Source organism: Benincasa hispida, chromosome 5 (genome assembly GCF_027475165.1).
Source record: "Benincasa hispida cultivar pf3 chromosome 5, pf3_genome.v1.1, whole genome shotgun sequence".
NCBI lineage: Eukaryota > Viridiplantae > Streptophyta > Magnoliopsida > Cucurbitales > Cucurbitaceae > Benincasa > Benincasa hispida.
In genome coordinates this window covers 33,105,240-33,132,287 of record NC_143482.1, presented here as the reverse complement: position 1 = coordinate 33,132,287, position 27,048 = coordinate 33,105,240, and the positions used below count along the sequence as shown (strand labels likewise).

The 27,048-nt window shown below is 30.4% G+C and overlaps 1 protein-coding gene and 1 long non-coding RNA gene across 2 annotated transcripts; one reads left to right on the top strand and one right to left on the bottom strand.

Moving 5' to 3' along the window:
- Positions 1-16,337: 16,337 nt before the first annotated feature.
- On the bottom strand, positions 16,338-19,698 carry LOC120078186 (7-deoxyloganetin glucosyltransferase-like). Its single transcript, XM_090314023.1, has 2 exons — positions 19,009-19,698; positions 16,338-17,451 (listed from the first exon to the last, which is right to left on the bottom strand). Exons 1-2 carry the CDS (start codon positions 19,586-19,588, stop codon positions 16,517-16,519), a joined length of 1,515 nt encoding a protein of 504 aa, XP_090170149.1. The 5' UTR covers positions 19,589-19,698; the 3' UTR covers positions 16,338-16,516.
- Positions 19,699-21,351: 1,653 nt separating this feature from the next.
- On the top strand, positions 21,352-22,416 carry LOC120078187 (uncharacterized). The gene is made up of 2 exons (XR_005481943.2): positions 21,352-21,643; positions 21,793-22,416. It is a non-coding gene; the product is annotated as an uncharacterized LOC120078187 (long non-coding RNA).
- Positions 22,417-27,048: the final 4,632 nt, after the last annotated feature.

Here is a 27,048-nt window from a genome sequence, read left to right as displayed (position 1 = left end):
TTATCCATACAAATCAAAGAACAGTCCCTCATAAGTAGGAGTCCATGACTCATTCAAGATTGAAAATGACTTACCTACGGTCATCCTATGAAATATTAATATTTTTAATCAATGGTGTTATAGTGAAACATTAATTATTTCGCGATCTGGTCTTATACAAACTCTTTGTGTAGGATACTTCACTACAAAAAAGTTAAAAAGTTGGCCTATTTCGACCATCTGTAATCGAAGGTAATAAAAAACCTTACCTTGGAGGTTGCTTCATATAAACCTCCACTTCGAGACCACCATGCAGAAATTTGAAAAATGTTACATTAATTAGAGGGATTCAAAATCCTTTGAAAAAATACTTACTATTTATTGAAGGTTATTGAAAACTCCTTAAAAAAGATGTTATATTTATCAAAGGACATTAAAAAACTTTTGAAAATTTTCTACTCTTTATCGAAAGTCATTGAAAACCTTTAAAAATTGTACTCTTTAGCTTATTGAAAATCTTTAAACAATACATTATATTTATCAAAGGAGTTTAAAAAATCTCTGAAAATTATCTACTATTTATGGAAGGTTATTGAAAACCTTTGAAAAAGATATTAGTTTATCAAAAGAGTTTAAGAAACCTTTCAAAATTATCTACTCTTTATCCAAAATTATTGAAAACCTTTGAAAAACATATTATATTTATCAAAGGAGTTTAAAAAACCTTTGAAAATTATTACTCTTTATCAAAGTTATTGAAACCCATTGGAAAATATATTATATTTATAAAAAAATAGTAAAAACCTTTGAAAAATATATTTTTTTTTATCAAATAAACTTAAAAAACCTTCAAAAATTATCTACTCATTATCTAGGTTATTGAAAATATTTGAAAAACAAATTATATTCATCAAACAACATAGAGAACCTTTAAAAAATATATTATTCTTTATCAAAGGAGTTTTAAAAACCCTTGAAAATATGTTATCCTCCATGGAAGATAATTCATTAACCTTTGAAGTAATATCTATTTTGGTTGTGTTGTTAAACATATATCTTATCAATGGCCACAAAAATCTTAAATAAATATTATCTTTTATCAAATATTTTGAAAATTTGAATATATACATATATATAATATATATTTTGGAGTTAAAGGGATCTGTATTTTCAATTGATCAAAAAATAAAAGATCTATAGTTTCAAAATTACCATTGTATATAGATTATTATTAGTTTTTAATAATAATTCAAAATTATTAAAAATAAATTCTTTTTCATCCTTATTTCTTCCTCTTTTCTGCTAGCTAGGGCTTCAAAGTCATCCTTGCACGTCTCTCTCTTCTCCCTTCAAAATCTTCAAAATCTTCACAAATCCATTTTTTCTTCATTCGTTTAATCTTTTACTATGGTTCTTCTTTTATATTTTACAATTTCATCCACATTGTTTTCATTGTTCACTCATGATTTTAATATTGGAGAAGCTTGTCATCTTGGCTTGATCAGCTAGCAAGGAGGATCTGAGGGACCAATCACAATTTTTCATCCACATTGTTTTCATTGTTTTCATTGTTCACTCATGATTTTAGTTTTAGAGCATAATCCATATGATAATTTGAGTTTTGGACCAATCACAAATTTTTACATCATTCACCAAATTAATGACCAAATTATATATCATCTAATTTGGGACTAATTAAAGTTGACATATGTCATAAATTAAAATGAAGATTAAAATCAACATAAGATTGGTAAATCTCGATGACCTCCATCTGTTTTCATCATGAATGTTGGATTGAATCAAATAATTTGGTTGATATTATTACTTGGGTTAAAATCCAATTGAACCCAAAAATAAGCTTAATTTTACGCAAATATCAAATAAAGCCCATATCTAATTAATCGATCCCAAGAGCCAGATTCATGGACCAACCAAACTCAAACCCACAAAGCCCACCAGAGAATTCTATAAACATAAAAGTTCCCTTCATTTGAAAGGGTTAGCAATTTTAGACATGGGAGAGTCGGAAATTTTAGACTTTAGAGAACATAGAGAGAATTTTCGATAGTCAGAATCCCTAACTCTTAAAGATCGAACAACTGCTCGACGCTTAAGTCCTAAAAAACACAAGTTCTCCGTAAATCAGAGAATTAAGTACTAGAACTCGAACTATATCTACATCAAGTCTACATAAACACAATTTTAACCCCACGAAACACGTTTCTCTAGAAACCTCGTGTGAACAAGAGGTTTGTTTAAAAGAATTGTGATTAAAGAGGTTCGAGGTCATATGTAATCCATTCATGACCACGGTAACATCTCAAGTTTTAGGTAAATTTGAATTTATTGTTTTTAAAATATTGGGTTTTCTTTACTTTTAATTTTAGAATTTTGAGCTAAAATATATTTAATTTGGAGAAGATAATTAATTTAAATTTATTTGTGAAGGGATTGAATCTCGTGCAAAAGTGTGTGAACGCTCGTGCTTCAATATTTGTTGAAGAAAACAACAAAAAATAAATAAACATGTTGTAATTTAATTTTTAAAAAATGTAGAAATACTAACTTTTGAAGACCATTCTTTAAGCGATTCTCTCGTAAAGATGTTTCTGTTAGAGTAAGAAAATATGCAGTGGAAGTATCAAGGATCCATAAGCATTAAAATTCACTAATTTTGTCAGAAACTAAAGTATGCTCATCTAAATAAGAGGGTTTTATATCATTCCTTTGAAGAACTCTTCAAGAACTTGAATAATTAGCAGCAGTCTTCACCAAATATTATCGTGAACCACCTCAAGATCTTCTCCATTATCCTCATGGAGCTTTAGAGTGAGTTGTGGAACTCAAGAACAGCTAGAAACAACGAAGAGCAGAGAAATACTCACAACAGCCACTTCGAAGAACTCTTTCTTCTCATTGAAATTTTTTCTCAAAATTTCCGTATTATGCATACCTTCAATTCACTCCAATCTTCTTTATTTATTGCAGATGAACATGCAAAGAAGAGGTATGCATGACTTGCAGCTCATGCTTGGAGCTTTAATGAAGAGGAGGAAGTAGGCTTTGTGTGAGCATGAAGAAGGTGATATTGGAAAATCAAGATATTCCATTTTGTCCGTGCAAAATGATTTTTCAAATTTTTCTTTAAATCCAAAATTTGATTTCAAAATTCAATTTTTATTTTAATAACTGAAAAATCAGTTTCTAAGATTAATTTCATAAATTAATATAATATATTAATTAATTTAATACCAAATATTAAATTAATTTTTTACACAATAATCAAATTAATTTCTCAAGCTACTCTAAAGCTTAACCATTTACGAACTAGTAGAGGGACCTCACGGACCTACAGATCATTGTTTCCAATTATTTGAGATTAATCGGCTAAACTCATTAGTCCGATCTAATCCCCATTTGTTAACTAATGGGATCCACTCTAGCCCATAGTTGAACTCCCCTCACTGTAGATATATTATATCCACTTTATAACCATAATTAGTAAGTCAATCTTTGACAACTTGTTCGTAATCAAGCTAGGTCAAAATTACATTTTTACCCCTGTGAATACATCTTCTTCCTTAAGTTCCTACTGACCCTCTAATGAACAATTCTGATTCATAATCTCTATGAATCAATATTTTCTCTATTATGAAAAGGTAGGCCCCCGATTGTTCAAGACTTGGAATCGGTACTTAAGAGAACAACCTATCTGCTAACCCGAAATCGGGTAGGAGTGAATTCCATCTTGCAAGGCTATGTCCCCAGCTATTCATCCGGTCTTATCCCCAAAATGGAAAGTTTATTAAACAGTGTTGTTGAACTACTCTCACCGTTTGTAGATCAAAGGATAATCTCGAACAAACAGGAGTTCATAACTAGCTCAGGATTAAGATCGAGTTAACCTAGGTTATTTGATAAATGAAATAGTCAGTTTTAACAGTAAACGGTTGTTATAAAGAAAAGTGACTATTTTCATGGTTCAGTCTATATGCAAAGTCATTGCATAGGATGCCCCCACTCACATGTCTCAACATGAACGATTTGTGGATCACATCGCTTGTACCATTTTACAACTTCTTGTAACAACTATAGAGTGGGCCGCATCCAATAGTATTACCAGTATGAGATACCCAATTTCATCCATATACTTATTAGACTATTTAGGCTATATACTGTCAACTTAATCCTGTTCATGTCACTACATAAAGTTACAGTATTTAGACTACAGCCAAGGATACATTTATTGGATTTCCATAATAAAATGCAGAATCAACAAGTCATTATTATTGATAAATAGAATGTTTAACACGAATTTCGAGTTCTAGGATATTCCCGACAATCTCCCACTTAAACTAAAACTCCAGTGAGAACAAATATATACAATATAATGTTGAGAAAATATAATGAGAAAAATACAATAAACTAGGGCATCTATAATACAATAGACATTCTCCCACTTGCCCTAAATTACACTACTCAGAGTCCTAGTCCAACTAGATGGCCCTCGAAAACTTTAGCCGAGAGGGCCTTTGTGAATGGATTAGCAAGGTTGTCTTTAGAGGCAATCTTTGTGACGATCAAATCTCTTTTGTGTACTATCTCCTGTATAAGATAGTACTTTCTATCAATGTGTTTTCCACTTTTGTGACTTCTGGGTTCCTTTAAGTCGCCAATTGCACACTATTGTCATAATACAGTGTGATAGACAGGTTCATATTTGGAACGACTTCCAAATTAGCCAAAAATGTGCGTAGCCATACTACTTCTTTAGCAGCTTCACATGCAACCACGTATTTCGCTTCTATTGTGGAGTCAGCAACACAACTGTCCCGAGGTAAGAGTGATTCTTCTCCAAACTATAGCTCCTCCGTTAAGAATGAAAACTGATCCTGAGGTAGATTTTTTGGAATCTACGCCAGTCTGAAAATCCGAATCAGTGTATCCTGTAAGGATCAAATCCTTAGGTACATACATAAGCATATAGTTCTTCGTTCTCCTTAGATACTTGAGGATATTTTTTGATTGGGTCCAATGACTGTGTCCTGGATTGGATTAGAACCTGCTGACAATTTCAACTGCAAAACATATGTCAGGGCATATACACAACATTGTGTACATTAAACTCCCAACTACAGATGCATATGGAATTCTGTTCATCTCCTCAACTTCTTCAAGTTTCTTAGGACATTGTTCCTTTGAAAAATGAATCCCATGCCTAAACGGTAATAAACCTTTCTTGGAATTTTGCATATTATACCTTGACAGTATCTTGTCAATATAAGATGCCTGAGATAGTGTCAATGTTCTATTCTTTCAATTCCAAAAGATCAGAATTCCTAGAACATACTGAGCATCACTCAAATATTTCATTTGGAACTGTGTTGCTAACCATATCTTTACGTCAGCAAGAAAACTTGTCTCATTGCCAATGAGCAATATATCATCAACATATAGAACTAAGAACACTATAGTTTTGTTGACTATCTTTTTGTATACACAAGGTTCGTCAACGTTCTGTTCAAAGCATAAGATTTGATCGCAGTGTCAAATCTTATATTCCAGGATCTGGATGTTTTTTTCAATCCATAAATGGATCGATTAAGCTTACGGACTTTATGTTCCTGTCCTTTTTTTATGAACCCTTCTTATTGAGACATAAAAATACCTTCATTAAGATAGCCATGCAGAAAAGTTTTCTTGACATCCATTTTCCATATCTCATAGTCATAATATGTGGCAATGGCAAGAAGTATTCTTATTGATTTGATTATGGCAATAGGAGAAAAAATTTCTTCATAATCAACTTTTTCTCTTTGGGTAAAACTTTTTGCCACGAGTCTACCTTTATATGTCTTTACTTTGCCAGTTTGGTCTCGTTTTCTCTTGTAGATCCATTTACAACGTATAGGTATTACCTCATGTGATTGATCTACAAGTTCCCAAGTAGAGTTGAAGTACATAAACTCCATTTCATCGTCCATGGCTTTTATCCATTGTTTCCTATTGACATCTTCTATTACCTTTTTATAGGTTAATGGATCCTCTAAACCATCGGCTTGTATGATGTTTTGAGTTTCTGTTAAACTCATGGAGCGTTTAGGTTGTTGAATAATCCTCCCACTATGACGAGGCATCCCCAACTCTTGGGATGGACGTGACGGGACAACAACTGTTGTTAATGGACCAACTTGATCAACAACTCTTGTTTATCTTTCTGTAGTATCTTTTGTCAGTTCTTGCAATATTAGTTTACTGTGAGGGAGATTATTTTTAATATGATCCTCTTCCAAAAACGTAGCATTTGTCGATACAAATACTCTATCTTCTTGGGGATCATAAGACAATCCTCCTTTCGTTTCTTTGGGGTATCCTACAAATAGGCGTAATTTTGAACGTGTTTCCAATTTCTTAGGATTCTATACCAACACATGTGATGGACAATCCCAGATACGGTAATGGCGTAAACTCGTTTTGCATCCTTTCCATAATTCATATGGTGTTTCTGAAACACTTTTGGATGGAACAACATTCAGAATAAATATTGCAGTCTGTACTACATACCCCCAAAAGGATTGAGGTAACTGAGCATAACTCATCATAGACCAAACCATGTCCAACAAGGTTCGATTTCTCCTTTTTGCAACACCGTTTTGTTATGGTGTTCCAGGTGCTGTTAGTTGGGATTGAATTTCATGATCTACTAGATAGTTCTGGAATTTTAAATCCATAAACTCACCACCTCGATCAGATCAAAGTGTTTTAATTCTTGTACTTAACAAAATTTCAATCTCAGCCTTAAATTCTTTGAACTTTTCAAGAGTTTTAGACTTGTGACTGATTAAGTAAATGTAGCGATATCGAGAGTAATCTCAGCCTTAAATTCTCTGAATGTATAAGTTTGAGAGGTTCTTTGGCACGAAGACCTTTGTCAGAAAAAGATATTTTTGTCATTTTTCCCTCAAGACAATATTCACATGATGGTAAGGAACTGCTTCTAACTGATTTAGATGACCGTTTTGTACCAATCTCTCAATCCTTTAGATCAATGTCACCAAGTCTGAGGTGTCAAAGATAGGCGTTAGGATAAATTTTTCACTTTTTATTATGAGTCTCGGTCGTTTTAAATATCTCTATATTTAAAATGGTTTTTGCTTCGGTTGGTTTTAATATGTATAAGTTGCTATCAAGTCTTGCATAACAGATATGTACATCTCTTGAATAAACAAACACTTCATTACATTCAAAAGATACATTGTACATATTTTTCAATAGACAGGAAATGGAGATTAGATTTCTTTTCATCTTTGGTACATAGAAAACTTTCTTAAGCAAGATAAAAGAATCTCCAAAAAATAACTTCACATCTCCCATTGCTTCAGCTGAAATGACTTCACTTGTTCCTACCTTGAAAGTCATCTCATAATCAGAAAGTTTTTTTTTCCAACAACTAGTTTCCTATAGAAAAGTACAAACATGATTAGCGGCGTCTGAATCCAATATCTAGTTAAGGTGAGAATTTTCCACTATACATGTTTCCACAACTAGTTTCCTGTAGAAAAGTACAAACATGATTAGCCTTTTCTGCTTTTTTATCAGCGAGATATTTTGGGCAATTTCATTTCCAATGCCCAACTTCTCCACAATGGAAACATTTTCCTTTGGGAGTTCTATTTTTGTTTTTATTTGCAATGACTTTCTTTTTCCCTTTTTCTTTCTTCTTCATTTGTACGATTTCATCCTTAGAAGAAGAAGGATCGACTTTCTTATCATCAGTGGTTTTCGTACATGACGTGGACCCCTTATAAAACTTTTTCGATTTCAAAATAACATTTATTTCTTTTTCCTCAAGTTTCATCATTGATTGATAAGTTTGCAAATCATTCAACAGCGTCGTTTAAGTTATAAGTGATTTTGTTCATGAAAGCATTTGTCTTGAACAGCAAATATCTCTCGGAAGAGATTTCAGTATCATGCTCACTTGACTTGTCTCGTCTATCATTGCCCCATGAGCGTCCGCAATGTTAAAATGAACCATCATGTCGAGAACGTGTTCTCTTACGTTGGTTCCATCTTTCATGCGTGTTACATCAACATATTTGATGGTTTCATGTCTAACAGAAGATGACAGTTGCCCGAACATCTCCTGTAATGATGCCATAATCTCACAGGCTGTGGGCATGACCTCATGCTTCTTATGGAGTACATCGAATATACTCGTAAAGATATAGGCCTGGGATTTCTCGTTCGCCCTCACCCACCTATCATAGACGTCTCGAACATTTCAGGTGGCCATTGAACTGGGAACTGGAGGACACTATGTTGGGTTTTATGTTCTAAAACTCGCAGTTTGTAAAATGATAAGACATTTTCTATTATCAATATACTTGTTATTGATCTCATAAATTGTATGAAAGTCTAAATCCAATAAACTAAGACCTATGATTATTGTATGAGTACTTGAACTTTATGTGGAGACATAAGAGTGGATCTGGATCGAGTAAATAGTCAAAAAGTTCTGTGGTACATGAATGAGGTTGGGTACCTTATTCTGGTAACACCGTTGGATACAGCCTACTATGTAGTTGTTACAAAGAGTTGTAAAGTGCTACATACGATGTGATCCTAATTGGTACATGTTATAACATGAGGAGTGGGGGCGTCCTATGCAATGAGTTTGCATAAGATCAGGACCAAGAAATAAGTCATGTGGATATAACCATTTACGAGTTAGTAGGGGACCTCGCGGACGTACAGATCATTGGCTTCAACGATTCAAGATTAATCGACTAGACTCATTAATCCAATCTAACACTCATTCGTTAACTAATGGGATACTCCACTATAGCCCATAGTTAAACTCCCCTCACTGTAGATATATTATGTACACTTTATAACTATAATCAGTAAGTTGATCCTTCATAGGTTGTTCGTAATCACAGCTAGGTCAAAATTACCGTTTTACCCTTGTAAATGTATGTTGTTCCTTAAGTTCCTACTGACCCTCTAATGAACAATTCTGATTCATAATCTCTATGAATCAAATCCTTTCTTTATCATGAAAAGGCGAGGCCCCGATTGTTCATGACCTGGAATCAGTACTTAAGAGAACAACCTATTTGCTAACCCTAAATCGGGTAGGAGTAAATTCCATCTTGCAAGGCTATGTCCCCAGCTATTCATCCAGTCTTATCCCCCAAAATGGGAAGCTTATTGAGCAATGATGTTGGACTATTCTCACTGTTTGAAGATCAAAGGATAATTCCGAACAAACAGGAGTTCATAGCTAGCTTTGGATTAAGATCGAGTTAACCTAGGTTATTTGATAACTGAAATAGTCAGTTTTAACAGTAAACGGTCGTTATAAAGAAAAGTGACTATTTTCGTGGTCTAGTTTATATGCAAACTCATTGCATAGGATGCACCCACTCACATGTCTCAACATGAACGATTTGCAGATCACATCGTTTGTAGCACTTTACAACTTCTTGTAACAACTACAGAGTGGGCCGCATCCAATAGTGTTACCAGGATGAGATATCCAATTTCATCCATATACTTATTAGATTATTTAGGCTATATACTGTCAACTTGATCCTGTTTATGTCACTACATAAAGTTACAATATTTAAACTGTAGCCAAGGATACGTTTTTTAGATTCCATAATAAGATGCAAAGTCAACAAGTCATTATTATTGATAAATAAAATGTTTAACACGAACTGTGAGTTCTAAGACATTTCCAACAGTTTCGAACACTATCACCAATGTATCTCTACTATTCTCCGGTAGAATAGTGGCTTGTGGGTGTCCTTTTAGAAGTATGAGGGAATGATAGAATTTTTTGAGAGAATGATAGAGTTAAGACTAGAGAGGAAGAAGAAGATTCAAAAGAAAAAAAATCTCTTTCTTCATTTAACATCTAGTTAAGTTTCCCACTAACTCTCAACAATTCTCAACATGAGGAGTTATTTAATTTATTTATTATTAAAAATAAAAATTAAATCCAAATTCAGTTGAATTTTGAATTATTTGAATTTAATTAATTTTGAATTAATTAAAAAATAAAATTGATTTTGAAAATTGAAATTGAAAATTAACAACAACAACAACAAAAACAATAATAATAATAATAAACACATAGTGAAATTTTCTAATTTTGGAAAATTCAATGTGTTTCAACATTCTTATTACACCTAGCCCACTTGTTAGTCAAATTGATGTGGCAATGACTAAATTTCTTTATTGCTTGCATGTAAATGTTACATAAAAGTCTGAAATTTTCTTAGACTGGAGAGAGAAGTGGCTGAACATGAGTGAGAAACTGCTGGAAATTGAGAATTTCTATAGAATTCTTCTTCTTCTCTCAAACCCATACCATTTTCCTTCACAATTCACTTCAATCTTGAGTTCCACCACTCAAATTGAAGGCTTAGAATAGTAGAGAAGATCTCTTGGTGGTTTACTGAAGTTTTGAAGCTTAGATTTCGTGAAGAGCTACTTGGATTTGAAGGAAATCCTCAAAGGTATGTTTTTCATGAAACCTTCTTCTAAAAAATATGTTTTATATGTATTTAGAATTCAAATTAAATGTAATGAAAGTGCTTATTGATTCTGATTACTTTCGTTGCATGTTTATACTTCCTATAAAAAATATATGCAAGTTGTTCATTGGTAGAAATATGGCGTGTAGAAATATCTGCAAGTTGTATAAGTTGTTCATTCCTGAATGGGGTTGTAAACATAATGATAATCCACCTTGATACGTTTTGTGTGTTTATAAAAAATTGGATTTTGAGCAATATGTAATGTCCATTGACTATCACCTATGAAGCACAGATACAAATATAGATACGAGATATCTATACGATAGAATACAACTATACACCAATTTTTTAAAAAATGAGATACTGATATGTTAAATATACACTTTCTCGTTCTAAAAAAAAATCTAGGATATAGATAAATTAAGCATACAAGTTAATGACAATAGTACAAAATACAATATAAATATTAAAATACAATACATAAAAAGCAACATTTAAAATGTTGAACTACAATAGTCAATAAAATGCAATAGAAAAGTGAGTCCTATTGATCAGGGAAGAAGAAGATTAGAGGGAGAAGTATGAAGATAAATGAAGAACATCTTCTTTGAATTGTTTAAGATATCCAAGTTGGTTATATTGTGGTAGACTTTGTGGGGACTCAAATGTGAAGATGAAGATTAGATGATTCTTGTAAGACCTGCACCTTACGTTTTCCTTTTTAACTATATTTCTGTTAAGTTAAGCAAAATGTTGGGTTAAGTATCTAAGTTAGATTGGATTTGTACATCTTGAAGTAAAAGATGAGTTTGAATTTGGAGAAAATGGTTAAGTAAGGAAGCTTAGCTCTCGTTCACATCATCCTCGCTTCACAAGGGAAATTTTGGCTAAGTGTTGATCATACTGAAGGATGCTTGAACATCGAGTAAGCGCCAGACGAGCATCGAGTATAAGTGAGCAAGAAAGGAGGTGAGTGTCGATTATAAGTGATCGAGAAGGGTCGAGCACTCCTCCGGTCAGAGTAAATCCTCAGTTGGAGGACAGGGTGTTCGACCAAATCTCCCAAAGGTTGGCGGCCAGTGTAAGTACGGTACAGACTAACCCGGAAAAGAAGTGCTGCAGCAGTTATCGACCTAGGTACCGACACTTACTGCCTAATTTAAGTGAACCTGCTTAAACCTGAATATGTAACAACTTTGTACAAACACATCCATGCAATTAAATAGTGCAAGTCTTAATCATAATTCCAAAACAAACAAACATATGTTCAACGAAAATAAGATGACCAAAATAACATGTGTCCCAAAATAGAATAAGTTTCGTTTATTACAAGATAGTTAAATTTAAATAACCCTCAATATTACAAGATAGTTGAATTAAAATCACATAAAAAAAATGGAATGTCATAAATATACTCTCTAGAATGACCATTCTCATTGCTTTGGGATGCTTGATCAACATTTAAATGATTTCATGATTTAAAATCTTTCTTTTACAAGAGGATTTTAGCTTAAATCATGCATACTAGACTATCATTTTAACATACTAATGTAATCAAAGAACAATAAAGATTGATGATAAAGAGCCTTAATGTTCTACTTAGTTATTGTTTTATAAGATTAGGTAATTAGTAGTTAGTGAAAGAAAAGATGGACTTCGAGAGGAGCAATCTGATTAAAAGATTTCTAAATCTATGAGTTATATTAATTTGTTCAAGAGTTAAAGCAATTGAGTTTAGTAAATCCATTGATGAAATCTATTCCAAAGGATGTCTCTTTGCATTGAAAATCTCTATACTTGATTCCTCTATTTACTTTCTTAGAATTAGTTTATTTTATTTGTTTCAAAATCGGTCTAATAAATAAAATTTAAAAGATGTCTGAATTGCTAAAAGATTATTAAATCTATTCTCTAAGGACGATACTCAACTAAGACCATTTTATTTATATTATAATTGGATGCATGAACTTGAGCGGCATGAATAATGCCATGGAGAACTTTGATTCCGAGAAAAAACAGAGAAATAATTGATAATTGAATGTATTTTTCCTCAATTATTCAAACCACTTTGTTCACAAATGGCAAAATCAGGGTAATTATTTACGAATATAACAAAATTTTTGAAGTTACTGCAAACCTAACAAGTTAAATTTTGTTTATTTTTAATTCAAATTTTGCTCTTCCCTCCCACCTCCCACCAATCTTCCGATGGTGAATCTAAACGTGAAATAATGAAAAAAAATAGTAGTTTAACTAATTAGTTTTGTTTAAAAATTGATTGAGAAGTGACAGAGAAGAAAGAGTGGAAGAATATATCGCACATAAAATTGAACTAGTTACACAAATAATAATCATACCTAAAATAATAAAAAATACAGAACATGGATAAACATATTAGGGATATGACACAAAATTAGCATCTGGTATCACTGATAGTAGTATTCAGTGATAGCTATATAGATAAATTATTAAAAAGCCCACACACAGCCCATAATTATTTCATGTTTCTTCTTCTGATTTTCTCAAACTGAAAACGATCATTGATAGTAGCTATTAATGGTGGAAATTGATAGCTATCAGTCACAGTCACTGATCAATATTATTAGTTGTTATCAGAAATCGCTTTCAATTTGAGAAATATTAATACAACATTAAAATAGTAACACTTGAAATATCATCTTTTAATTTACTATCAGTTTTCAATGGCTATCATTGATATACTATGATCAATTGGAATCAAACTTGAAATATTAAAACATAAGACAAGAAGTGGGTATCAATGATAGACTCTTATAAGTAGTTATCAACTTTAAAAAGGAAACTATCATCTTTCAAAGATTAACATTTAAAACTATAAATGATAGAAGTTTATCAATAAGAGGTCTATAAGTGACAATCTCAGATATTTGCCAAAATCACGTCATCAATATCATCAATATCATTTATTTTATTGATATATACCTAAGTTATATAATTGATATACGGATATCACTAATAGCTATGACTATCATTGATAGCTTTCAATCAGTGGTCATCACCGATAACTTTTAGCAATGACTATCAATGATAGACTTTCATCAAATAGAATTGACTTTTATATAATTAATATCATCGACATATTGACACCTAAGTTATATAAATGATATCACTGATATCACTTATATCACTTTTATCGTAGTTATCGGTGATAGCTTCTATAATTGATAACATGTTATCTATAACTTTTGTCATTTCTTTTTGCCATCAAATAACATGTTATCAGTATTGTCGATAGCTTCTATCACTAATAACATACTATTAGTGATAACTTCTAGACATTCCACTTACACTTTAGTTCGAGACTGAACTTTATTAATTAAATTCACTAAGTGGGCATTAATTGTGAAAAAACTCATCAAAGTTTAAGCTATCAATAATAGAAATTATTAGTAGATATCACTAATAGACTTTCATTAGTGACTATCGATTTTGAAAGATTAACACTCAAAGTTATCAATGACTATTATTGAGAAACTTTTATCATGATTATCAATAATAAACTTTTATCAATAATAGACTTCTATCACTGATATTACCTAAATTGGATATCACTAATATGTGAATATGATCGATATCTATCTAAGTTCTATCACTAATATCAATAACAATACTTATTATCAATAACAAATATTATGGTACACAAACACACAAATATTTCAATTTGTGCCCTTCATTTGGGCCATCTATGCCATTTTTTCAAGTTTATTTCTGATAGACATCATACTCTTAAAGTCTTATAAAAAGAAAAAAAACTATTGGTCTGTTTGATATCGTTCACATTTCTCAATTTTTTGATAAATAAACTTGTTTAATAACTATTCTAATTTCTCATTTCAAACTTTTAAGAAATGTTTCTAAAATTGGAGCAAATTTGTTGACTAAAAATGGTAGTTTCTTTCAAATCTGTTTTCAGTTGTTATTTATATCTCTGTTTCGTTATAATAATCAAATTTAATGATTGAATTGTTGGTGTTGAATCACTTATGAATTGGATACTTTCAAGTCTTGAGTATAAAACTCAACCCCATAAATCTTATGGGGAAAAAATGAAGAAGAAAAAATTGGATAAAGGAAAGAAAATAAAAAAAAAATAAAAAAAATAAAGAAGAAGAAGAAAGAAAGAGAATAAGTAAAAACTGGAGAAAGGAAAAAAAAAAATAAAAAAAGAAAAGAAGTAAAAATCGAAGATAAAAAGGAAAATAAAAATAAAAAACCAAAGTGAAGAAGCCAAAATTAGAGAAAGAAAAGAAAATAGAAAAAAAAAAAAAAGGGAAGATCAAAAACCAAGGAAGAAAAGAAATAAAAAGAAAAAAGAAAAAAACAAGGAAAAGAAGAAGGAGAGGAAAAAATTTTAAAAAATAAAAAACAAAGGGAAGTAGCGAAAATTGCAAGAAAAAACCAAAGAAAGAAAATAAAAGAACAAAATAAAAAAGAAAGGTAATAATCAAAAAACAAAGAAATGAAAGAAAATAAAAAATAAAAAAAAAACAAAGGAAGCAAAAAGCAAAAAAAATAAAAAAGAAATAAAAATGAAAGGAAGAATAAGGTGTGCAATAGGGGATGGTAAAATTGGAAATTAGAAAAAATTCAAAGGTTGACTAGCCAACACTTCTATATTTGCAAATATTTTAAAGAACTTAGAAAAAATTCAAAGATTGACTAGTCAACACTTTTATATTTTTAGATTGTTGGTGTTAAGTCACTTATGAATTGGATACTTTCAAGTCTTGAATATAAAACACAGCCTCATAAATTTATAAATCGGACTCATAAATTTTATGCGTTTCAGTAGCATCATCCAAGTCAGGAAGAGATTTTTGGGTCTAAAAGGGGCCAGAATAACGGGATTTAGAGGAACCTGCGCCTATGGTAAGAAGATATGATGTAGGTCTTTGGGACCTACCGTACTACACACATAGGCTTTGGGTCATGTGTTAGGGTGCTTAGTTCTTTTAGGGGCAGCTCTGTATACATCAGGAGTGATGTTTATGCTATGTGTATTAGGAATCTCTACACCGACGGGTTCTTCAAGTAAAGGTTTGGTGAGGATTATACCTGTAACCTGAGATTTATATGTATTTATGCTTTATATGGTTTACTGAGCTAGTGTTTGGAATGTTACTGATTTGAATGATTTATCAACTCGAGATATTGTTTATAAATTTGTTTTTCTAGAATTTAGATTTATACGGATTGATGATCTTCTATTCAAATATTATTATCATACGAAACGTTTACATATTTATAGATTATGACTTATGATATGAAATGGTTATATAAAACCTATTTTCCTATAAACTACCACTCATTAGCTTTCTAGCTCATTCTTTACTTTTTATTTTCTCCACCAAGTTGCTTCTGAGTTTCAATAAGATTCAAATGATACGAAGCTACCATCCCTACTCATTAGTTTGTTGCAAAATGTAACTAAACATGGTATTCTAATAATTGTATAATTGTCAAAATGTGTAAGTGAAGTATTGAATCCAAGTTTAAGTTTAAAATTAACAGAAAATGTTGTTGTTAGCAAGCATCTCTAAAGATAAGGAGGAAAATTTGACAGTAGATTCCATTGCGCTACTAGGATTTGACACTTTAATACCAAAATAAATCTAAGGTATTTGAGTTTAATCTCTCAATTGCTCAATAAAAATTCTGTGACACATTGTGACCAATTTATAATAGGGTGCACATAAAATAATACAATAAGTATAGAAGATATAACAAGATAACCAGATATGATATTAAAATACAGAATCTAATGATATGTGGTTTGTCCCAAGGTACTACAGAGGTTCCTTAATAATATAGATCATGAAAAGTTCTGATACATTCATAAAGTCTTGAAATATAAACCATTTAACTAAAGTATCTATATATTTATGTAAATACAGCAAGTTACAAGGAAACAACCTAGAACCCATTTATTAATTTAGAATGGTACAATGAAATCACATCACTTTTGATAGAAGAACTTCCTTAATCAATTTATCCAGTTGTTTCCAAGCAAAACCACCAACTTCATATGCTTCTTCAGCTTTACTCTTCAAATTCATAACATTCTCCTTCATTTGCTTACCCTTTTCTCCATCCATTAACTCTCTCACAAGCTTCTCAACTTCATTTCTTTTCACATTGTTATCAATTTCCATTCCAATCCCCCACTCACTGCAACAATAATGACAGTTTGTTTGTTGTTCAGCAAAGAAAGGCCATGAAATCATTGGAACTCCAGCACATATACTTTCAAGTGTTGAATTCCATCCACTATGTGTTAAAAACCCTCCAATTGAAGAATGGTTCAACACTTGTTCTTGACAACACCAACTTGCTATCAAGCTTCTATCTTTGGTTTGTGTTACAAATTCATGTGGCAAAATGGCTGAATCTCCCACAACTAAATCAGGCCTAGTAATCCATAGAAATGGCTTCTTGCTATTTGCTAATCCCCAAGCAAACTCAATTAATTGATGTGATGTCATAACTGTGATACTACCAAAGTTTACATAAACCACAGAATTTGGTTCCTTTGAATTCAACCATTCAATGCATTCAAAATCCTCCACCCAAAGATTAGACCCTATTGCTCTTTGTTTCTCATCTTCAATTTGCTTGACAAGTAAGTGAAGGGGACCAATTGTGTAAATAAGAGAATTGATGGAAGAGAGAGCCTTTAATACGTCCTCTTCAAGTGTATCGAATGTGTTCAATATAATTGCAGAAGCTTCTCTACATTGTTTTATCTTCTGAAGAATAAAATTTAGCATGATATCATTTGGATCTGTTGTTCTAATAAAAGTAGGAATATCCCTCAAACGTATATTCTTCATTCCCTCGATCCATTCTATAGTTCTTTCTAGATATCCATCTGTCAAATAGCTTGAATCTGTGAACCAATAAATAAGATTAAACCCCAAATTAATTGAAAATTTTAAATTTAATAATTTTTTTTGTCTTCCATCCCCATAGAAGTAACAAGGTCTTCAACTTTGGCTTGTGATAATTTTTTCTGATGCGTGTGGTGGAAACTCATAAATAAATAACCAACAAAAGATATTTGATCGGAAATAAAATCACTTTTATTTGAAAGACTCTTCAAATTTGATTCACACTTTTAATTGAACTCCCTTTGGGTGCTCTTCTCTACACATCGTGGTTGCCATTTCAATACAAAATATCAATTCTATTTATAGGATTATCATGGGCAAGTCTAAATTTATAACTCTCACCTTAATTAAACACATAAAAGAACCTTTAAAGTCCTATATTTAATTTACTAGTGTATCTTACTCCTCTCCAAGACATGACCTTACCAACTTTCATCAATTAATATACCTAATTAACTTACATCTTTTAATTCATTTATAACTTATCTAATTAAAACATGTTTAATTTTCTACAAATTTAAGTCCAGTTTAGTATCTATATTTTTTGTTTCTGATTTTTAAAAATTAAACTTAAATAATGCTTCTTCTACATATAAGTTTATATGTTTGCTCTCAACTTTCTACAAATATTTCCAAAACCATGTGAAGTTTTAAAAATTAAAACGACCTAAGTAGTTTCCAATAACTTGCTTTTATTTTTAGAAATTAACTAAAAGTTTAAATGTTCTTTTAAGTAGTACGTGAAAACCGTTATAGAAATAGTTAGAGAATACAAACATACATTTCAAGAAATAGAAAACTAATAATAAAATTGTTACCAAAGAGGGTTTTAGTTATTGTACTTTTGAGTTTTGTAGCAATCTAGCCCTTAAATTTTAATGTGTACAAGATTAGTATTATTTGTTTAGTTCAATAATTCCAAGAGCTAGAATCGAACTATCAATCTTTGTGTTTAGTAAATGGTATACTAAGTTGTAACAATTTAATCTTTGTATTTTAAAATCTGTTATAATTACATCCATATCATGAAAAAGTCCATTAAAATTAAATGTCAATTTTTATTATCTAACAATGGATTGTTTGTAGTTTATAAAAACTTTTCAACCAATAATTAGTTTGTCCAACTATACATATTACGTACATAAGAAATCTCATTAAAATCTTAATAATATATTTCACAATTGAAAATCTATCCCTCAAAAAAAAAAAAAAGTATTGGGACCTAATTTAGTTACACATTAAAGTTATCCACAAATGAATTATTACAAAATTTAATAGTATATTGAGGGTCTCATAGGAGAGAGATGAAGACACTTCATATGGTATAAGAATGAAACTCCCAATTTTTCTAATATAGTATGAGAAATCATGAAATCTAAACTGATTATTGTTATTAGAAAACGTGGGATAAAATTTGTTCCATCTCAAAATTAAGACAAGTATATAATATGAATTAGGATTCGACTAAAAATTGGTAAACTTAAAAGAGATACCGTCTTGAAGGATATGTTTGAATCATTAAATTTTAAAGCGTAGGGACTCAATTGAAATCATACCTCTGAGTGGGACCAACCCTTGGTTCATGAGTTTAGGATATTGTGAATAACCCAAGTAGCCACAAGCACTAGTCGTAAAGAACAATGCATAAGGAATGTTAAACTGATTGGCAGCTGAAACAGAGAAGAACATAGCAGCGTCGCTAACCACACAGCTAACAGGTGGAATGTCAATAGAAGTAGAAGCATTCAAGTTTAGTTGAGAAATAAGGTCAGAAAATGGAGCTAAGCATTTCTTGTTGACGGATTCACAGAGTGCAGTGATATCTTGGGTGGAATTGGCCTCCGAATACGGAAGGCCGTCCGGGATAGTTTTGAATTGAAAATCTAGAAAGCCATGGAGAGAATTGGGGCCTCTCGATCGGAGAAGACGCCGATGATTGTACTCGGTGTTGACGAATGTTATGTGGAAACCTCTGTGGTGAAGAAGCTTTGCCAAATTCAACATAGGGGTGATATGGCCTTGAGCTGGATATGGAATACAAACAGCATGTGGTTTATCATTTTGTGAGATAGAATAATAATCCATCTTTGAATCCTTTTCTTCAAATGACAAATTGTTGGAATTGCAAAACACCATTGTTATAGTCTGCAGTAAAGATATTGGACTTTTCTCAATGAAAGAAGAAATATCCAAACGTAATTATTATTGAAGTATAGTGAAGAGACTCTTGGAAAGGTAAAACGATGGAGCCGAATTATTGAAGTTTTTGTAGCCACAAATTATTAAGACTTATTTTTTAATAGTTGACTAGATGATAAATTTGGTCCCAATGCACTTTGTTTCAACTTGGTCTCAAATTTGGATCTAGTTTCGATTTTATTTCTATGGTTTTGGACAAACGGTCTCTAAAAGAAATCAACAGAAAAATGCGGTTCTTAAAACATTGTCTCTAAAGATGAGAGGAAAGGGGCCTATTGTTCAACACCTAATAGTTAGCACTTAAGAGAACAACCCATTTACTTTTCCTAAAGACGAGAAGGAGTAAATTTCATCTCTTGTAATTATATTCCCAGATTTCTACTCAGTTCTATTTCTAAAATGAGTCAGCTACTTGAGACACTCTCATCCATACGAATCAAAGAACAGTCCTTCATAGGTAGGAGTCCATGACTCATTAAAGATTGAAAATGAATTACCTACAGTCATCCTATGAAATATTAATGTTTTTATAGTGAAACATTAATTATTTCGTAGTTTGGTCTTATACAAACTCTTTGTATAAGATACCTCACTACAAAAAAGTTAAAAAGTTGGCCTATTTTGACCACCTGTAACCGAAGGTAATAAAAAACCTTACCTTGGAGGTTGCTCCATATAAACCTTCACTTCGAAATCACCATGCAGGAATTTGAAAAATGTTACATTAATTAGAGGGATTTAAAATCCTTTGAAAAATACTTACTATTTATCAAAGGTTATTGAAAACTGCTTGAAAAAGATGTTATATTTATCAAAGGATATTAAAAAAAATTTGAAAATTATCTACTCTTTATCGAAAGACATTGAAAACCTTTAAAAATTATATACTCTTCAATTTATTGAAAATCAGGACATTATATTTATCAAAGGAATTTAAAAAATCTTTGAAAATTATTTACTATTTATCGAAGATTATTGAAAACCTTTGAAAAAGATATTAGTTTTATCTAAGGAGTTTAAAACCCTTTGAAAATTATCTACTCTTTATCCAAAATTATTGAAAACCTTTGAAAAAGATATTATATTTAAAGGAGTTTAAAAAACCTTTGAAAATTATCTACTCTTTATCAAAAGTTATTAAAACCTTTTGGAAAATATATTATATTTCAAAAAATATATATTAAAAACCTTTGGAAAATATATTGTTTTTTTATCCAAGAAGCTTAAAAAACCTTAAAAAATTATCTACTCATTATTAAAGGTTATTGAAAATATTTGAAAATGATATTATATTTATCAAACAACATAGAGAACCTTTAAAAAATATATTATTCTTTATCAAACGAATTTAAAAAACCCTTGAAAATATGTTATCCACCATTGAAGATAATTAATTAACTTTTGAAGTAATATCTCTTTTCGTTGAAGTTTTTAAACATATATCTTATCAATAGCCACCAAAATCTTGAAAAAAAATATTATCTTTTATCAAATATTTTGAAAATTTGAATATATAATATATATATATATATGCAATATTATATATATATTTTTGGAGTTAAAGGGATCTGTATTTTCAATTTGATCAAAAAATAAAAGATCTATATTTTCAAAATTACCATTGTATATAGATCATTATTAGTTTTTAATAATAATTCAAAATTATTAGAAATAAATTCTTTTCCATCCTTATTTCTTCCTCTTTTCTGCTAGCTAGGGCGTCAAAGTCATCATTGCACGTCTCTCCCTTCTTCCTTCAAAATCTTCACAAATCCATTTTTTCTTCCTTCGTTCAATGTTTACTATGATTCTTCTTTTATATTTTGCAACTTCATCCATATTGTTTTCATTGTTCACTCATGATTTTAATCTTGGAGAAGCTTATCATCTTGGCTTGATCAGCTAGCAAGAAGGATTTGAGGATTAGAAGATTTGAGACCAACTAAATAAGGATTTAGTTTCGAACAACAAGGAAAATTTTTGACAAAAGAGGTAATCACTGAAATGGCTCTACTTCTGATTTACTTTGGTAATCATGGATTACTTTATTTTATCGATAATTGGATGTTTATGATTAGGTCTATTTAGTTTATGTTGTGGTTTTTGACTGATTTTGTGTTGGGTTATACAATCTTTTCTAGGCCCAATTAATCATGATAAATCCTGAGGTGATGAAGAAATGGCTGAGGAGAGATGAAAAAATGGCTGAGGAGGGCTATGTTAAATCCTAGATGTGTAGATACTCGTTACTCGATAAGTTTCTGCTCGTTACTCAATGAAAATTTCTTTCTATCCTCGATGAGTTTCTGTTCTTCGCTTGATGGAACTCGACAAGTGTTGATCGTTACTCGATTCTATTCAATGAGTATTAATCTTTACTCAAAGCAAAAGATGAAAACTCTTGACTCGATGCTACTCGATAGGAGAAATTTGGGTCTTGTTGTAACTCAACACTCTGAAAACATCATGATTTGATAACAAGATCACATTTTCATTGATTTGTAAAGAGATAGACGAAGATTGAAAGAAGATGTAGAGAAGAAGAAGAAACATGCAGAGTTACGTGGTTCGCCCAATAAGCCTACGTCTATTAGAAGATTCACTTTCTTTCTCACTTCTTACAGCAATTGTGAGATGGAATAATAATCATTTTATAGTCTGCAGAGTTATGTGGTTCATTTTGTAAGATGGAATAATAATCCATCTTTGAATCCTTTTCTTCAAATGACAAATTGTTGGAATTGCAAAACACCATTGTTATAGTCTGCAGTAAGGATATTGGACTTTTCTCAATGAAAGAAGAAATATCCAAACGTAATTATTATTGAAGTATAGTGAAGAGACTCTTGGAAAGGTAAAACGATGGAGCCGAATTATTGAAGTTTTTGTAGCCACAAATTATTAAGACTTATTTTTTAATAGTTGACTAGATGATAAATTTGGTCCCAATGGACTCTGTTTCAACTTGGTCTCAAATTTGGATCTAGTTTCGATTTTATTTCTATGGTTTTGGACAAACGGTCCCTAAAAGAAATCAACAAAAACATGCGGTTCTTAAAACATTGTCTCTAGTTTCGGTTTTATACAAAGACATCTTAAAAATTCATGTTGCAAGAGGGTTATCCAATAATTTTTTAATACAATTGAAAAAATGGATTCGAATCACAAACCTTGTGGGTACTGGCACACTCGTTTACCAATTTAGTTATATTCGCTTTTATAAGATTATACAAAATTAGATAAATGTCTCTCATAGTAGGATATATTCATTCGGATGTATGGGCATCTTAAAGATTCCTAAATATATATTTCACATTGACACAAAATAAATAGGGTGATCTAGATATTAATTCTAGGAAAACCTTGGATTAGGGGAGCTACAAACAAAGATGACTCTAGCTAGATTTAAAAGAGCATAAAAAGGAAAAAGAAAATTTTGATAGGTTTTAAGAAATTAATTCAATAGGCAATCAATACATTTATTTGTTAGGACTTAATTTTCGTTAGCTAAAATTAATTTTTTTCTTTAGTTAGGTTAGAATTGCAAGTGGAGGAAATTAGTCCAATAGATAATAAATTTTACATATAATAAAGTTTCAAATTAATTCAAATTAATCCAAAGTCTAAATATTAATATGATGGCCAACTGTAATTAAGAGATGTTGAATGAAAAATTTTGGACTAATCACAAATTTTCACACCATTCACCAAATTAATGACGGAATTATACATCATCTAATTTGGGACTAATTAAAGTTTACATGTGTCCTAAATTAAAATGAAAATTAAAATCAACATAAAATTGGCAAATCTCAATGACCTCCATCTGTTTTCATCATGAATGTTAGATTGAATCAAATAATTTGGTCCATTTCATATTATTAATTGGTTTAAAATCCAATTGAACCAAAAAAATAAGCTTAATTTTACGCAAATGTCAAATAAAGCTCAAATCCAATTAATTGAGATCAAGAGCCAGATCCATAGTCCAACCAAACTCAAACCTACAAAGCCCACCAAAAAAACTCTATAAATAGAGAGTTCCCTCCATTTGAAAGGGTTGGAAATTTTAGACATGAGAGGGTCTCAAATTTTATACTTTAGTGAATATAGAGAGAATTTTAGATAGTCAAAATCCATAACTCTTGAAGATCGAATAACTGCTCGAAGCTTAAGTCCTAAAAAACACAAGTTCTCCATAAATCAAAGAATCAAGTACTAGAACTCGAACTACATTTGCATCAAATCCAAGTTCAACTTCACGAAACACATTTCTCCGGAAACCACGTGTGAACAAGAGGTTTGTTTAAAAGAATTGTGATTAAAGAGGTTGGAGGTCATATGTAATCCATTTATGACCACTGTAACATCTCGAGTTTTAGAAAAATTTGAATTTATTGTCTTTAAAATATAGGGTTTTCTTTACTTTTAATTTTAGATTTTTAAGCTAAAATTCATTTAATTTGGAGAAGATAATTAATTTAAATTTATTTGTGAAGGGATTGAATCTCGTGCGAAAGTGTGTGAACGCCCGTGCTTCAATATTTGTGGAAGAAAACAAGAACAAAAAACAAATAAACATATCGTATTTTAATTAAAAAAATGTAGAAGTACTCAGTTTTGAATACCATTCTTTAAGCCATTCTCACGTGAAGATATTTCGAACACCATCACTAATGTATCTCCACTATTCTCCGATAGAATAGTAGCTTGTGGGTGTCTTTTTGGAAGTATGAGGGAAGGATAGAATTTATTTAGAGAATGATAGAGTTAAGACTAGAGAGGAAGAAGAAGATTCAAAAGAAAAAGAATTTCTTTCTTCATTTAACATCGAGTTGAGTTTCCAACTAACTCTCAACAACTCTCCACATGAGGAGTTATTTTATTTATTTATTATGATTAATATAAATTAAATCTAAATTTAATTTAAATCAATTAAATAATATTTAATAAATCTAATTTATTAAATTTAATTAATTAAATATTATATATTTAATTAATATTATATTTAAATCATATTTAGATATATTTTTCTCTTATAATACATAGTTTTAATTTGGATCTTATTAATATTAATTTTTAACATATAGTTTTAATATAAATCTAATTTATATTATTTAATATTTTAATCTTATTCAAATATTTTATTTGTCTTGTATAACAAAGTTTAACTTTGAATTTAATTCAAAACTAACTTTATAATATAATGTATCCATATACATTATATTATATTAAATTTATTATATAGAATTATATTTCCCATATAATTTGAACAATTCAAATTCATTCTAATTTTACCCTTAGCTAGTGGGGAGACCGAATGGACCTACACATTAGAAGCTACACATTAGAACATTTATTAACTGCAGGTCACTCCACTAGAGACCCACACATCAACACTCTTCGCATTGTAGATATATTTTTATGCCCATGGATATAACCATTCTGGTCACTCCACTAGAGACCCACACATCAGCACTCTTCACATTGTATATATATTTCTATGCCCATGGATATAACCATTCCGGTAACTTAATCCTTCATGAGTTGTTCATAATTGCATTTGAGTCAAAATTATCGTTTTGCGCCTATAATTATCTATAGTTCCTTATATCCCACTGATTCTCTAATGAATAACTTCGATCCTACCATAAACAAAATTCCTCTCGGGCGAATGAAAGGAAAGGGGTTCATTGTTCAAGACCTATAATCAGCACTTAAGCGAACAATTCCTCTACCTTTTCTAAAGACGAGAAGGAATAAATTTAATTATATTTCCAACTTCCTACTCTGTCTTATTCCTAAAATGACAAACATATTGAGTCATCAACTTGAGTCACTCTTATCCATACAAATCAAAGAACAATCCCTCATAGGTAGGAGTCCATGACTCATTCAAGATTGAAAATGAATTAGCTACCGTCATCCTATGACATATTAATATTTTTAATTAATGGTGTTATAGTGAAACATTAATTATTTCGCGATCTGGTCTTATACAAACTCTTTGTATAGGATACCTCACTACAAAAAAGTTAAAAAGTTGGCCTATTTCGACCATCTGTCATCGAAGGTAATAAAAAACCTTACCTTGGAGGTTGCTCAATATAAACCTCCACTTCGAGATCACCATGCAGGAATTTGAAAAATGTTACATTAATTAGAGGGATACAAAATCCTTTGAAAAATACTTACTATTTATCGAAGGTTATTGAAAACTCCTTGAGAAAGATGTTATATTTATCAAAGGACATTAAAAAAAAACTTTTGAAAATTATCTACTTTTTATCGAAAGTCATTGAAAACCTTTAAAAATTGTACTCTTTAGCTTATTGAACATCTTTGAAAAATACATTATATTTATCAAAGGAGTTTAAAAAATCTCTGAAAATTATATACTATTTATCGAAAGTTATTGAAAACCTTTGAAAAAGATATTAGTTTTATCTAAGGAGTTTAAAAAACTTTTGAAAATTATCTACTCTTTATCGAAAATTGTTGAAAACCTTTGAAAAACATATTATTTTTATCAAAGGAGTTTAAAAAACCTTTTAAAATTATCTGCTATTTATCAAAGTGATTGAAACCCATTGAAAAATATATTATATTTATAAAAAAAAAATAGTAAGAACCTTTGAAAAATATATTGTTTTTTATCAAATAAGCTTAAAGCAGCTTCAAAAATTATCTACTCATTATCTAAGGTTATTGAAATTATTTGAAAAACATATTATATTCATCAAACAACATAGAGAACCTTTTAAAAATATATTATTCTGAGTTTAAAAAACCCTTGAAAATATGTTATTCATTAACCTTTGAAGTAATATCTATTTTTGTTGTGTTGTTAAACATAGATCTTATCAATTGCACCAAAATCTTAAAAAAATATTATCTTTTATCAAATATTTTGAAAATTTGAATATATATATATATATATTTGAAACATTATATATATATATTTTGGAGTTAAAGGGATCTGTATTTTCAATTGATCAAAAAGTAAAAGATCTATATTTTCAAAATTACCATTGTATATAGATTATAATTATTTAATAATAATTCAAAATCATTAAAAATAAATTCTTTTTCATCCTTATTTCTTCATCTTTTCAGCTAGCTAGGGCTTCAAAGTCATCATTGCACGTCTCTCTCTTATTCCTTCAAAATCTTCGAAATCTTCCCAAATCCATTTTTTCTTCCTTCGTTCAATGTTTTACTATGATTCTTCATTATTCACTCATGATTTTAGTTTTGGAGAAGCTTGTCATCTTGGCTTGACAACTTTTGATCCACATTGTTTTCATTGTTCACTCATGATTTTAGTTTTAGAGCATAATCCATATTATAATTTGAGTTTTGGACGAATCACAAATTTTGACAGCTTTCACTAAATT